This window comes from Gorilla gorilla, chromosome X (genome assembly GCF_029281585.2).
Source record: "Gorilla gorilla gorilla isolate KB3781 chromosome X, NHGRI_mGorGor1-v2.1_pri, whole genome shotgun sequence".
Taxonomy (NCBI): domain Eukaryota; kingdom Metazoa; phylum Chordata; class Mammalia; order Primates; family Hominidae; genus Gorilla; species Gorilla gorilla.
The window spans coordinates 77,402,736-77,419,114 of record NC_073247.2 but is presented as its reverse complement, the minus strand read 5'-3'; the positions used below and the strand labels follow the sequence as shown (position 1 = coordinate 77,419,114).

Below are 16,379 nucleotides of genomic sequence, written 5' to 3'. Positions count from 1 at the left end.
CTCAGGGAGAGTAAGTTAGTTTCCTTCTACTAGGAAGCAAAAACATGGGACAGAGGCAGTGTGGTGCAGTGGCAAGAATGTGGAGTGCAAATCCCAGCCAAACATCATTTGGGTGCAATTAAGTTATTTAACTTCTGAGCCTCATCATTAAAATGGAGAAGACATCACTTACATGTTTCAGAGTTAAAAGGAAGGCTCCATATGCTAAGATTTTTAAAGCATCTAGCATAGAATATACACCATTTTCTTTTCTCCCTTATTCAGGACCAAAGATAAAATTAATCAGGACCATAGGGTGCAGGCTGCCAAAGTTTAACTTTGCCTCCTTTCATATTAAGTCTGGAATCAGCCTTCATTTTGATCTATCTTGGAGTGAACAGGAAGAGAGATTCTTTGACAAGAGGCAAAAGGCATGGATTGTTGGCATTGTGGTGGAAGCTATTCAGAGAAGGAGAGGAGGCTAAGGAGTCTCCGCCTTACCTGGTCAAATAGCTGCTTCCCGGTGGTGTTGGGCTGGATGGCAAACTCCAGCTCTGCATCCATGGTGGTCACACGCACACTGATCTAGGATGAGATCAAAGGAAGCAGGTTAGTCATCTGGCTCTGTGTTCAACAGAGCCTGAGACAAGTGTCTCTGCTCAACCACAGAGGAAGGAGCTAGGATGCTAAGAGCCTGGGCAACTTAGATACTGATGGGGATGAAGGGAGAATATTGACCCAAACACAACCCCTGCTCCCAAGCAGCTTATTGAAGACAAACAACACAGCCACAGAGCAATACTTACCAAAGAACAGACAAGCATGAAGGCCGGGCGCAATGCCTCATGCCTGTAATCACAGCACTTTGGGAGGCCGAGGTGGGTGGATTGCTTGAGGCCAGGAGTTCGAGACCAGCCTGGGTAACATGGCAAAACCCCATCTCTACTAAAAATACAAAAATTATCCGGGCATGGTGGTGCACACCTGTAGTTCAAGCTACTTGGGAGGCTGGGGTATGAGAATCGCTGGAACCCAGAAGGTAGAGGTTGCAGTGAGCCGAGATCACACCACTGCACTCCAACCTGGGCAACAGAGCGAGACTTTGTCTCAAAAAATTTTAAAAAAAGAATGCAGATCAGCCTACAACTAAGAGCAGGCAAATGATAACTGTACTTCTTCCAGGAAGGCCTTTCCATCTATACTAGACAGCTTCAGCTCACAGGGTTCTCTTCTCACCTCTGATCTACCTGGATTATCTACAGCACTGGTAAACAATTGCAGAGGCAAATTAATATCAGGACAAAGAGCACTGGGTTCCACATGATAATCTAAAGGGCAGAAAAAGCTTTCAATAAAATCTAACACCCCTTCATGTTAAAAGTTCTCAATAAACTAGGTATTGAAGGAGCATACCTCAAAATAATAAGAGCCATCTGATAAAGCCACAACCAACATCATACTGAATGCGCCAAAGCTGGAAGCATTCCCTTTTAAAACCGACACAAGACAAGAATGCCCTCTCTCACCACTCATATTCAACACAGTATTAGAAGTCCTGGCCAGAGCAATCAGACCAGAGAAAGAAATAGAGGGCAACCAAGCAAGAGGAGAGGAAGTCAAACTATCCTTGTTTGCAGATGACATGATCCTATATCTAGAAAATCCAATAGTCTCGGCCCAAAAGCTCCTTAATCTGATAAATAACTTCAGCAAAGTCTCAGTGTACAAAAATCAACATACAAAAGTCACTAGCATTCGTATACACCAACAACAGTCAAGCCAAGAGCCAAATCAGGAAGGCAATCCCATTCAGAACTGCCACAAAAGAATAAATACCTAGGAATAATGCTAACTAGGGAAGTGAAAGATCTCTACAAGAAGAACTACAAACCACTGCTCAAAGAAATCAGAGATGACACAAACAAATGGAGAAACAGTCCATGCTCATGAACAGGAAGAATCAATATCGTTAAAATGGTGATACTGCCCAAAGCAATTCATAGAATAGACTCAATGCTATTCCTATCAAACTACCAATGACATTCTTCACAGAACTAGGAAAAACTATTTTAAAATTCATATGGAAACAAAAAAACAGCCTGAATAACCATGGCAATCCTAAGCAAAAAGAACAAAGCTGGAGGCATCATGCTACCCAACTTCAAATGATACTAGAGGGCTACAGTAACCAAAACAGCATTGTACTGGTACAAAAACAGACACAGAGACCAATGGAGCAGAATAGAGAGCCCAGAAATAAGGCCACACACCTACAACCATCTGATCTTTGACAAAGTCGACAAAAACAAGCAATGGAAAAAGGACTCCCAATTCAATAAACGGTGCTGGGATAACTGGTTAGCCATATGCAGAAGATTGAAACTGGACCCCATCCTTATCTCATATATAAAAATCAGCTCTATATGTATTAAAGACTTAAATGTAAAAGTAATGTAAAACTCAAAATTATAAAAACCCTCAAAGAAAACCTAGGTAATATCATTCTGGACATAGGAATGGACAAAGATTTCATAACGAAGACGCCAAAAGCAATTGCAACAAAAGCAAAAATTGACAAATGAGATCCAACTAAACTAAAGAGCTTCTGCACAGCAAAAGAAACTATCGAGTTAACAGGCAACCTATGGAACCAGAGAAAATATTTGCAAACTATGCAACTTACAAAGGTCTAATATCCAGCATCTATAAGGAACTTTAACAAATTTACAAGAAAAAAAACAACCCCATTAAAATGTGAGCAAAGGATATGAAGGGACACTTTTCAAAAGAAGACATACATGTGGCCAAGAAGCCTATATAAAAAATTAACATCATTAGAGAAATGCAAATCAAAACCACAAAGAGATACCATCTCACACAAGTCAGAATAGCTATTATTAAAAAATCAAAAAAAATAATAACAGGCGCTAGTGAGATTGCAAAGAAAAGGGAACCTTTATACACTGTTGGTGGGAGTGTAAATTAGTTCAACCATGGTAGAAAACAGTGTGGCAATTTCTCAAAGACCTGAAAACAAAACTACCATTCAACCCAGCAATATCATTATGGGGTATATATCCAAAGGAATATAAATCATTCTATCATAAAGATACATACACGCGCATGTGCATTGAAGCACTATTCACAATAGCAATGACATGGAATCAACCTAAATTCCAGTCAATGGTAGACTGGATAAAGAAAATGTATGATACTATGCAGCCATAAAAAACAACAAGATCATGCCCTTTGCAGGAACATGAATGGAGTGGAGGTCATTATCCTTAGCAAACTAATGCAGGAACAGAAAATCAAATGCCAGACTGGGCATGGTAGCTCACACCTGTAATCCCAGCACTTTGGGAGGCCAAGATGGACGCATCCCTTGAGGCCAGGAGTTCAAGACCAGCCTGGACAATATAGCGAAACCCCATCTCTACTAAAAATACAAAAATTAGCCAGGCAAGGTGGTGCACACCTGTAATCCCAGCTACTTTGGTGGCTGAGGCACAAGAATCGCTTTAACCCGGGAGGCAGAGGTTGTAGAATACCACATGTTCTCACTTATAAGTGGGAATTAAATGATGAGAGCACACAGACACATAGAAGGTGGAGGGTGGGAGGAGGGAGATGATCAGGAAAAAATATTTTAATAACTAATGGGTACTAGGCTTAATACCTGGGTGATAAAATGATCTGTATAATGAACCCCCATGACATGAGTTTACCTTATGACAAACCTGCACATGTACCCCTGAACTTAAAATAAAAATTAAAAACAAAGAAGAACATTGGATTCCAAGCCTAGCATGTAGCTGGTCAAATCTACAACCTTGGATAACTCCTGTCCTTTTCCTGGGCCTTAGTTTCCCTTACCTGTGCAAAGGCAGGAATGGGATGGAGGGCAGCCAATTAAACTAGATAAATGGTCCAAAGACCATTTCAGTGCTGATGTCGGTGGTTCTATATACTGCCTTGCATTGCTAATGCTTCCTATATTGATGTCTCATTGGCTTCCTTAGGCTCAAGAGGGGAAGAGGGCCTCAGTAGAGGTGGGTATGGGTGGCATAGAGGTGCTACCAAAGCCAACTCAGTGGGAGGACAAAGGTGCAGAAACAGGCCCAGACCAAAATAAGAGACAGCCACACACATGATTTCACGGGCACTAGAAAAAATACCACCTTTACAAATAGATCCTCGAAGCTAGGTCAATGATAGCTGGAATTTCATAATTAGAGATTTATTCCTTTGGCTGAAAACTCAGTAGTAATGGTAGCAGTAGTAATAGTAACAGGCAGCAGCTTTCCTGTATCAAGACTTGCTACTCACCAGGCACTTCATATGTACTACCTTATTTAATATCAATAATCACCCTGTGAAGTAGAGTATTATCTCCACATTGGAGATAAAGAAATAGGTATTTGTCTAAAGTCACATTGCTATTAAGCAGGGGAGACAGGGTTTGAATCCAGGTCTAAATCCAAACCTCACAATGTAAACCAGTATGCTAAATTCCTCTTACAGAGTACAAAAGTCTCCCATTAAAAGAAAAAAAAGATTGATTTTTAGTTGTTAGATATTTTGCTTAAATAATGTATATAGTACAGCCACAAAATGGCTTGTTATATGGTCATACAAAACCTTTATGAAGACTATTTCATGCTCACGGAAGACACTTTAGTAATATTGAGGAAATGTAAACAGTATTTCATAGAGTCCATGAGCTCAACTTTGTAAAATGTATACATAGAAGGATGACTGGAATCTTGTCCAAGTATTAGTCAGGCTTGGTTTTAGGGTGGTGATCTTATGGGTGCTTTCTCCCTTCTTTAAACTAAAAAAAAAAAAAAATCTAATCTACATTTTCTAAGTTGGTCACATACTGCTTATAGTATTGAGGGAAAGCACTAGATATAGTATTGCCAAAGATGCAAATTTCCATGGAGTGAGTAAGACATTAAACCTTATCAGTCTTTGAACCTCTAGGACTTTCCTGAACACACGGGTCAGGAGCAGGGAAGAGGAGGCCAGGCAGCTATTTTGCCAGATAAACAATTACGATGAGGATCAGGCCCAGAAAACAACTTTGTAAATAAATCTCGCTAGGGAGCCAAGGAGGAAATCTATTTTAGGATTGACAATGGGACAGGAAAGGCCCTGAAGGCAGGAACAAGTAAGGCAAGTACCCCAGTGGGAGTAAGGCAAGGTTAGCCACTTTGATTTGGTCCTACCCTAGGCTTCCTGCCAAGTCAGTGACCCCTACAGAATGGGCCGTCATAAAGTAGGATGGGGCCATTGGACTGGAATTTGAGGGGCACCATACTATATCCAGCCTCAAATCACCCTTGAGCTGGATCAGGGGTGACCTCAAAACACCAATGACTGAAGGGACAGGAGAGAATAGAAAGGGGGCAGTGGGCTTTTTAGAATAATAGACTTCATTCTCACCTCAAAGTTTACGTCTTACTTAGAATTACCTTGAATCTTGAGTACTCAAGATTCAATGGATACTCACGCAAGATGTTGGCTAAATGAATGGGTACCAAACAAGGGATATTGGAGATAGATACAGCATAATATACACATACAAAGATGGAGACATTTGACATCTTGACTTTTTCGTGCCATGAATCATTCTTGCCTGTCTAGTGAAGCCTATGGACCCCTTCTTAGAATATCTGTAAACGCACGAAATAAAGTAGATACAATATGACAAAATTATATTGAAATATTTGAAATATAAATCAAAATTTAATAATATGTGCTTATTATCATATTAAGTAATTACCGAGCACTAGGTCTTATTAGTTAGTTATTGCCACTGTAATTTCAAACGTGTATTGAGCATAAATAATATTTTGAGAAATATACAATAACTAATTGTGATATAAAAGTATGTATGTTAGGGGCCGGGTATGGTGTCTCACGCCTGTAATCCCAGCACTTTGGGAGGCCAAGGCGGGCGAATTACTTGAGGTCAGGAGTTCGAGACCAGCCTGGCCAACATGGTGAAACCCCATCTCTACTAAAAATACAAAAATTAGGCCAGGTGCGGTGGCTCACGCCTGTAATCCCAGCACTTTGGGAGGCCGAGGCAGGTGGATCACCTGATGTCTGGAGTTCAAGACCAGCTGACCAACATGGTGAAACCCCACCTCTACTAAAAGTACAAAAAAATTAGCTGGGCATGGTGGAGCATGCCAATAATCCCAGCTACTTGGGAGGCTGAGGTCGGAGAATCCCTTGAACCTGGGAGGCGGAGGTTGCAGTGAGTTGACATCGCGTCATTGCACTCCAGCCTGGGCAAAAAGAGCAAAACTCCATCTCAAAAAAATAATAATAATACAAAAATTAGCCAGGCATGGTGGTGCACGCCTGTAGTCCCAGCTACTCTGGAGGCTGAGGCAGGAGAATCGCTTGAACCCAGGAGGCAGAGGCTGCAGTGAGCCGAGATCACGTCACTGCACTCCAGCCTGGGTGACAGAGCAAGACTTCATCTAAAAAAAAAAAAGTACATTAGATAGTTTCTGTATAAATTTCTATTATTAAGAAACCTTAAAAAAAAGGGTAGAATCCAGGAAAACACTCCACAGCCTAAGAGTTGGTAACAAGGTCATGGGTACTGCTATTACTGCTGCCTTTATTTTATTTTTATTTTTATTTTTATTTTTATTTTTATTTGCCTACATTCATAATTGAACAAATGGCTAAATTACAAAGGAGAGGTTGGTAAAAAACAAATAAGTAATTTTCCTCTATCCAAGTTCATATATCCTTCCCACTTCAAATTCTGTCCATGGACCCCATAGAGGTCTGAGGACTCCAGGTTAAGGAGCTTCCTATAAATTCATTTCAATTCACCCAATATTAATGGAACACAATGTTTAAGGAACTATGGTTGGAACAGACCAGTAGAACTGGTCCCTGATCTCAAGGCACTTACTGAAAAACACAAAAACTAAAATGTACAAGGGAGACCCTGAAAAGTGCCATAATAGAAGAACAGAGAAAACCTTTCGTGGAAATTAGGAACCACAGTTCAAAGTAGTGTTTGCACTGATTTCCAAAGAATAAGCTGGACTGTGGAAAAGAAAGACTGTGAGGGTAGGCACAAGAGCACTCAAATGTCCCAGGTAGAGAAAACAACATGTATGATGGCCCAGAAGGAGGCAAGGATGCAGATGGTCCCTTTAGAAGTCAGTCCTACTCCAGGGTGAATGAGGCCCGCAAAGTGAAGAGAGGGCAGAGTCTAGGAAGATAGGTGGAGGGCACTGAAGGCTATGCTAGAAGGCTGGGCCTTAATCCTGTTGGCAGTGGCCAGCCAGTCTAGAGGTTCTGGGCAGGGTGGGGCACAATCAGAACCGGGCTTTTTAGAAGAAAACACCCAGGAAGGAAACTAAGGGGGGGTGGGATTCCAGGGACATATTCCAAAGCCTAGGAGTTCCCTTTAATTCACAATATTGGAAATAATTTTCAAAGGAAGCAAGCCAGTGTCTCGAACAGATCATGTCAATTGTAGGTCATGCCAATCCAGCGTCTTCAGGGCACTGATCAAGGGTGAAGCCCAGTGCTGGCCCAAAGTACGTAATCAAATATTCGTTAAACAAATATTTATTAAATAAATCAATTGGTAAAGAAGGGCCCATCCTGAGTGATGAATAAGCATGTCAGAGAGGCTAGGGTTGGCCATGCTTCCTCCCTTGTAGAGGATCACCCTGGTAAAAGGGCTGTACTAAAATCTGAAGGTGTGAGCTGAAACCCAACCAGAACCTGTTTTTTCTGAATCTCTACTCAGGGTTTCTGCCATTCCACTATGGCTTCTTCCCCAGGGATAGCAGCCTGAGGTTTCCTGAACTTCAATGTGGAGATAAATAATTTTGGGTTTTTAAAAAGTTGGAAAGAAAAACAAACACAAAAGAATTCCCATTCCTGTCTCCACTTCACTCAGAAGCAAATGTGAGTCCTGTTAGCAGCACTGTAAACCAGTACAACCATTATGGACAACAGTATGGAGGTTTCTCAGAAAACTAAAAATAGGACTACCATATGATCCAGCAATCCCACTACTAGCCATTTATTTATCCAAAGGAAAAAAAAATCAGTATATCCAAGAGATATCTGCACCCTCGTGTTTACTGCATCACTACATCACAATAGCCAAGATACGGAATCAACCCAAGTGTCCAAAACCAGATGAATGGATAAAGAAAATGTGGCATATATACATAATGGAATATTATTCAGCCATAAAAAATGAAATCCTGGCCAGGCACAGTGGCTCATGCCTGTAATCCCAACACTTTGGGTGGCTGAGATGGGCGGATCACCTGAAGTCAGGAGTTCAAGACCAGCCTGGCCAACACAGCGAAACCCCGTCTCTACTAAAAATACAAAAATTAGCCAGGTGTGATGGCGTGTGCCTGTAATCCCAGCTACTCAGGAGGCTGAGGCAGGAGAATCTCTTGAACCCGAGAGGCGGAGGTTGCAGTGAGCCAAGATCATGCCACTGCACTCCAGCCTGGGCAACAGAGCAAGACTCCATCTCAAAATAAATAAATAAATAAATAAAAATCCTGTCATTTGCAGCAACATGGATGAGCCTGAAGGACATTATGTTAAGTGAAATAAGCCAGGCACAGAAAGTTAAACACCCCGCCAAGCACGGTGGCTCACACCTGTAATCCCCGCACTTTGAGAGGCCAATGTAGGCGGATCAGCTGAGGTCAGGAGTTCAAGACCAGCTTGGCCAACATGGCAAAACCCCATCTCTACTAAAAATACAAAAATTAGCTGGGCATGGTGGCACACACCTGTAATCCCAGCTACTCGGGAGGCTGAAGCAGGAGAATCGCTTAAACCTGGGAGGCAGAGGTTGCAGTGAGCCAAGATCACGCCACTGCACTCCAGCCTGGGCAACGTAGAGACCCTGTCTCACAAAAAGAAATGATAAATGTTTGAGATGGTGAGTATGCTAATTACTCTGATCTGATCACTATATATTGTATATATCAAAACACTGCTATGTACCCCATAAATATGTACAATTTATGTATGCATTTATTATGATGTGTCAGGTTAAAAAAATCAAAATTAGGCTGGGTACAGCAGCTCACACCTGTAAATCCCAACACTTTGGGAGACCAAGGTGGGAGAACAGCTTGAAGCCAGGAGCTAGAGATCATCCTGGGCAATATAGCAAGACCATCTCTATTTAAAAAAAAAATCAAGTTAAAAAATAATAAAAATTTTAAAATTAAAATTTAGAAAAAAACTAAGTCATGAGGACAAGGCCATTGGTCTATGCTCTCCTGTTTTCTGTGTACGTGTCAGAGGTAGCAGGGAGTAAGGGTAGTAACAGCTGGGGCCTGAAAGTGATAGATAGGATAGAAGTCCTGATCAAAGAAGGTCCCTTTGTTCTCTCTTAGATTAATCAGGGATTCAAGAGTGCAAGATGGGCTGCAGGCCCAGACCCACTGCCACAGAGGGCCCACTGGATGCTCACCCTTAGTGGGCACCCATGGTCTTCTTTTCGGGCCTAGACGCTGCTCTCTCCCTAAAGAGAAGACAGTGGTCTTGTTTGGGAGGAAAGAACCTAAAAATGAAGTTTCCAAAGTTGGCAGAAAATTCCCAGCCAGTCCTTCAGTTTGACAGGAATACAGGAGCTGACCCGGATGGGGTAGCATTTCAAGATGTAGTCCCCAGAAGAGAACTGTTTATATGCCTAGATCCCTGCCTAAGCCAGGCCCTGAGGATCTAGGCACAGCATGAGGTTAAAGACTGTGTCTCAGGAGAACATTAAGGTTTGAAGGAACAATAACAAAATGTCTGCATGTGTGTTTGGGGAAGGGGGAGTGTCATCCTCTCACATGCACTGGCCCTCCCACCCGTTGCCCAAGAACAATAAGCCCACTGTTATTTACTGAGCAATTCAACATAGACGCTTCCCACACCAAGCACTTCACTAAGCACAGACAAACTCATCTCGGTGGTACACTGTCCAAAGCCTTCAACAAACTGGGTTCTCTCTCATGTCTCCAGTTAGCTGGGCTGAGACACAAAAGTAACCAGGCCAGATGCTACCTCTGTCTTGGCACCAGCAGCTGAGGTACTTTGGTGTCTGGGCCTGCCAGTTTCAAATAAGCAACTCTCTCTTTGTCTATCATCAGAAGCACCCAGGTAAGCGGTAGCCCAGCTACAGCAAAAGGGATTAGCAATGGTTTCCCCTCACCTACCCCATGTCACTGAACTATAAGATGGCTCTTTCCTGGAGAGAAGTTTGGAAGAGTCAGAGAGAAAAGCAGAGAGTAAGTCAAATAATTACAAGTAACTTGCCTGGAACATGGACCTCCGAGCTGAGGGGATGAACATTACCATCCCCACTTCATAGATGAGAAAACTGAAGTGCATAGAGGCAGGTGACAGAAGGATGGAAATGAACACTTACTGAATGCCAACAATGTGTCGGCCTCATCACACACAGTCTCACTTAACATCACCGAGGTCACATTTACTCAGCCAACAAGTAGTGGAGGCGGGTCTTCTGGACATTCCTGGAGCTCCTTCCACAACTCCACCCACCTCTCCTGTCATGTTGTCTTCAGACACTGGCTTGGCAACTATTTTGGCTAAGACTCAAACATTCTGGCATAGGAAGCCTGGGCATATCTGGGAAGCACTGCTTGGGAAGGTCCCCTTGTCTCACTGGGGCAGAGGTTGTGAGTCAGCCCAGTTGGATCTGAGCTCAATGACCTCATTTCCACCTGCCACCTCCCCCAGGGGCCACCCCCCCTGGGCTTTCAGTGGGGCTGCTGGTGTAGAGAAGAAGGCAAGTATAAGTGGGGCAGGGGAGCCAGAAGAAGGATGTGCCCTACCAACGCAATCCCAGAGTTCTACTATCTTCCTTGGCCAGAGAATAGTCATCACAGCGTCACTCACACTGCCTTCATCAGGTCGGAAGCTAAACTCCATTGTTTAGGCTCCAGTTCCCACCATTTCCTGCTACTAAGAGTGGGGCCAAGGCAGGGCAGGGCAGGTCCTGGTCTGTTTTGCCTCTCTGGATGACAGCACTGTCTCAACTAGCTATTTTCCATAAGAGGGAAAACAAGGTTTGCTTTGAATCTTTAGCCTAGGGGCCATTCTGCTCCTCCTCCTCTTCCTTCACTGACTCACTCACTTCCCAGCAAGTCAGCCTCTTCCCTGTTGACTTGGAAGTGGTAACTGGTACAGTTATCTGCTAGGACCTCTTCCAGACTCTCAATACAGCCCATAAGACCTGACTGGGGTTAACCTTTCCTATGCCTGTGCCTTTTCCCAGTAGCTTCTAGAAAGGAGAACAACACCCAACCTCACTCACACCTTAATGGGTTAGCAGTATTTCTTCAACCACTCCAACTGCTCCAGAGGGCGTCAGAGACAAGGGTCCCCTTTCATTTGTTTTGACCCAGCCCTGTCATCCAAAGCTCCTCAAGAAGCATTTCAACTGGAAGACAAGGGCACACTGGAAACTGAGAGTTACTCCTCCAATTACCGTATGTGTGAGGGTTAGCAATGGACATATAACCACCTTGTCCCTGTGGGAGCAGAGTTCAGGTCAGAGGTGAAAATTGAAAGAAAAAAATCAGAAACAGTGATGTCACTTTAGCAAGTTAGTTTCTTCGTTAATCCAGACGTAATTGCATGGCCTTTTGTTCAACCTCAGGCCCAGGTAAAGCCCTCTTGTTTTTCTCTCCACACGTGAAAGTCAGGAAGAAAACCATCTCCTTCGTGTCTGAACCTAACTTCAGTTCTTACTTTCAAAATCACCTTAGCCAAACCATACCCCCAGGGCAAATACTCTCCAGCCCCAACTCATCTCTCCTTCTTAGGCACATGGGCTGACACACCAGCTCCTCAGCATGGCCATTCCTCTTTTTACATTTTCTCATTATTTCAACCCATGCATCCTAGAATCTCATATAGCTTCTCCCTTCTGAACTTCAACTTGTCCTCTAAGAAAATAAACAGTCCAGAATCCCAAATTGTCAGACCTGAAAAAGACCTCAGAGATCACTCGATTCAAACCTTGCAACATACAGCTGGGGAAACTGAGGTCCAAAGAAAGGTAGGCACTGGCCCAGAGCCACACAGCTGCTAGGCAGTGTGGGAGGAGGGGCTAAAAACCTGGCTTTTGAGGCTGGGCGCGGTGGCTCACACTTGTAATCCCAGCACTTTGGGAGGCCAAGGTGGGTGGATCACCTGAGGTCAGGAGTTCGAGACCAGCCTGACCAATATGGTGACATCCTGTTTCTACTAAAAATACAAAAAATTAGCCAGGCATGGTGTTGTGTGCCTGTTGTCCCAGCTACTAGGGCGGCTGAGACAGGAAAATTGCTTGAACCCGGGAAGCGGAGATTGCAGTGAGCCAAGATTGCACCACTGCACTCCAGCCTGGGTGACGGAGCAAGACTCCGTCTCAAAAAAAAAAAAAAAAAAAACACCTGGCTTTTGATCCACTAGCCTATTTAGTAAGCCATAGTGCCAGCCTGACATTTAGAAAACAGTAGATACTTCAAGCATACTATTATTGATCTAAAAAAAAAAATATGTGGAGGAGGCTGGATCAATTTGTTTCCGTGAAAAACTCCAAGCTGGCACTGCTTGGAAGTTTAGCTTTCAACAGAGGGCAGGCCTAACTTTCAGGATCTGAGACAATCACCACCACCCATTCTAGGGAGACTAAATATTTTATAACACCATGGAAGGAGAACTCAGAGAGCCCTGTTTCCAGAACTGCTTCCTTTGGAAAAACTTGAATAGCAACTGGTTGGGAAGGCCCCCAGTAATAGGCATAGCCAAGACTCAAGCTGGGGATTGAGGAGGGCACAGAGCAGAGAAAGAGGAAGGGAATTTGAGTAATGGGTTCATATCCAGGCAGCCAAGAACAACAGATTCCTTCAAGTCCCATAAAACTTCAAAGCTGCTGAAATAAAAGAAGTGCAGACCCATCATTAATAAAGTAAGTCTCCAGATGGGCAAAGCCCCTATCCGGGGCCACACCTAGCTGGGCTTCACTCTAGCGTCAGTTTCCTGCTTGACCCAGCTTCCTGCCAGCAAGTTTTACAGGAAGTATTTGTAGACTGGAAACTGACCATTTTTGGCTGCCTGAATATGCCAGCTCTGCCCAGGGTGCCAGAAGAGGGCTCTATTCCCTCTGCTTAGGAACAGACTCCAGCAACCTCCAGCATCACACTTCTGAAGCACACTGGAGCTGATCCAAACCCAAACTTGGGTTCCATCTATTGCTCATGGGAATGTTAAAACTGCTGAAGCCAGGATTAGTCAAATATGCAGTTGCAGGGGGATGCTTCTGGCCCTAATCAAAAAGCTCTGTTTCCAGCTGAGCGTGGTGGCTCATGCCTGTAATAGCAGCACTTTGGGAGGGTGAGGCAAGCAGACCACTTGAGCCCAGTTAAAGACCAGCCTGGGCAAAATGGCGAAATTCTGTCTCTACAAAAAGTACAAAAATTAGCTGGGCATGGTGGCGCACGCCTGTAGTCCCAGCTACTAATACTTACTTAGGAGGCTGAGGCATGAGAATCACTTGCTTCAACACAGGAGGCAGAGGTTGCAGTGAGCCAAAATCTTGCCACTGCACTCTATCCTGTGCAACAGAGAGAGATCCTGTCAAAAAAAAAAACAAAAAACAAAAAACAAAAAACCTCTGTTTTCAACCCCAGGGGTAGGCTAAGGTTGGCTTCCTACCTACCTTGCTGGTAAGCTAAGAACCAAATCTAGTATCTGGGAAACCCACAAAAAACCCAGGAGCCCTTGTCCTGGAAATAATGGTCTCAGCATTTTGAGCTTTGGAGCCTTTTTGACCTTCCTCTTTCTAAAATTCAGTTTCCTAATCTATAAAACGGGTCTAATAATATCGACCTCACTACAGGGTTATTGGGAGATTTAAGTTAACATAACAGACATGTTTGACACTGGAGGAAGAAAATAATTGAACAGTAATAAAAATAAAAATAATAATAATAATAGACATGAAAGTACTTGACACATCATAAGTAGAATGTGATGATTACTAATCCCTCCCCTTTTAGCCATATTATGACGAATATCCTACCTGTCAGGAATAATTTAAAACAAAAACCTGTTTCACTACAGAGGGCTAGGGGCTGCCCAAGAAGACCTCTAAAGAGCCCTTCTAGCATAAAGTACTCTCACTTTCAGGGAAAACTAAAAGGTAATTACATTTCTAGTTGGCGAGACAATGTGAAACCATGCACAATGGTTAAATACACACGTATTCCAGCATTATTTTAAATATTTTATCTCTTGAGAGAGATGGGGATTTCCTCCCCAAGAAGCAGAATCCTATGGAAAGGCAGAGCACAACACAGCACCTATGCTGCCTTATTATTTTCAAAGGCTGCCTGATCTTCCTTCCTTATTCTGGACTCTGCCTTGCCATTTTCTCCAGTTATGTCCCATTAACACACACAAGTCTGCAACCCTCAACACAACCCACTGGGACCTCCAAACTCCCTCAGATGGTATCCAGAAGATCACAAACTGGTTTTTGTTTTTGTTTTTGTTTTGTTTTGTTTTAGACAGAGTCTCGCTCTGTCACCCAGGCTGGAGTGCAATGGCGTGATCTTGGCTCACTGCAACCTCCGTCTCCCGGGTTCAAGCAATTCTCCTGCCTCAGCCTCCCAAGTAGCTGCGATTACAGGCACCCACCACTATGTCTGGCTAATTTTTGTATTTTTAGTAGAGAAGGGGTTTCACCCTGTTGTCCAGGCTGGTCTTGAACTTCTGGCCTTAAGTGATTCGACCGCCTTTGCCTCCCAAAGTGCTGGGATTACAGGCGTGAGCCACCACGCCTGGCCTGGGATGGTGTTAATATGACTAGAGGGATGTCTGATAGAAGGGAAATGCAGCAAGTAAAGAGCAACTGAAAGGCTGGGTGCGGTGGCTCACGCCTGTAATCCCAACACTTTGGGAGGCCAAGGCGGGCAGATCACTTGAGGCCAGGAGTTCAAGACCAGCCTGGCCAACATGGTGAAACCCCGTCTCTACTAAAAATACAAAAATTAGCCAGGTGTAGCGGTGCATTCCTGTAGTCCCAGCTACTTGGGAGGCTGAGGAAGGAGAATCGCTTGAACCTGGGAGGCAGAGGTTGCAGTGAGCCGAGATTGCACCACTGTCCTGCAGCATGGGCGACAGGCGACAGAGCAAGACTCCGTCTCAAAAAAAAAAAGAAAAAGCCAATTGAATACGGTCCACATCCACAAAAGATCAAGGATGCAAGGATGCAGTCAGTTCTGCTACTGCCCTCAAATCCCTCTGCACCTTGGCCTCCCTATTTGTAAAGTAGTGCAGGGATTATCCCTGCTCCTCCCTACCTAAAATCATCACTACACACCATCACATACACCACTGTGCACTAAAGTAATGTCTCTGTAGTAAGAGGAACATAGCTTTGTATTCTGAAAACCTGATCCCAAGATCCAGGTCTACCAATAATAAACCATGAACTCTTAAATTTCAACTTGTAACGTGGGCATAATGATGCCACCATGGCAGGAGTGTTGTGCAGTGCTTAATGAGGTATATCCCAAACTTAGCTTACCATAAGAATTTGGCACTGGTCAAAAAGTCCAGACTTCTGGACACCACCCCAAGCTTACTGAAATGGACTCTCCAGAGAAGACGCTGGGGAATTAGCATTTTAACAAATGCCTCAGGTGATTCTTTCCATCTGAAAAGTTCAAAGAAACAACACATGGCCCTGATGCTGTTGAAATGAGAGAACAGGACCAGGGATCTCTGGTCATCCAAAATGCTTTCTGGCCCAGAGATCCCCATGACAGGGACCTTGAGGTTAGCACCCAGCAAAGTAAGGTCTGCAGGCAGGAAGAGGAGGAGACTTTGAAATTACAATCAGAACGCTAAGTGCACCAGACCCTCAGACCATTGTCCAGGATCTTCAACCATCCTCCCATCTAGCTAAGAATCAAACAGTGGGAGAAAACAGACAGTTCAGATACTTCAGCAGCCAAAGCATGATGATCAAAATGCTATAATTAGGGCCCCACTCAAAGCCCTCTTGAGTTCTCTGCGTCTTAAACACTCCACATTCACTCTTTCCTGGAAGAACTTTCAGGCAAGGAGCAGACCTTACATGAAGCTCTCTCTTTCCTTGATGCTCTTGGAACTTGAGGAAAAGAAGAGGCATGGTTGAGAGGATGCTGAATTTGCATACAGATGTGAGTATGTTGGAGGGTGAGGGTAGGAGTCTAAAATAGGTGTGACTAGCAATGGTGCACTAGAACCAGCTTGCACTAGAGCTGATCATGCACATCTCTTCCCAACTCCTCCATCAAGGACTGCATATTGGTAGCCTGAAATCAGCC

General features: G+C 43.8%; 1 protein-coding gene across 2 annotated transcripts in view; it reads right to left on the bottom strand.

The window, feature by feature from the left end:
- Positions 1-16,379, bottom strand: part of MSN (moesin) — a 145,301-nt gene that overhangs the window by 24,414 nt on the left and 104,508 nt on the right. For both annotated transcript variants that reach the window (XM_063703275.1, XM_019019404.4), the window contains exon 2: positions 481-564. In XM_063703275.1, coding sequence (XP_063559345.1) covers positions 481-564 — 84 coding nt within the window. The remainder of the gene's footprint in view (positions 1-480; positions 565-16,379) is intronic.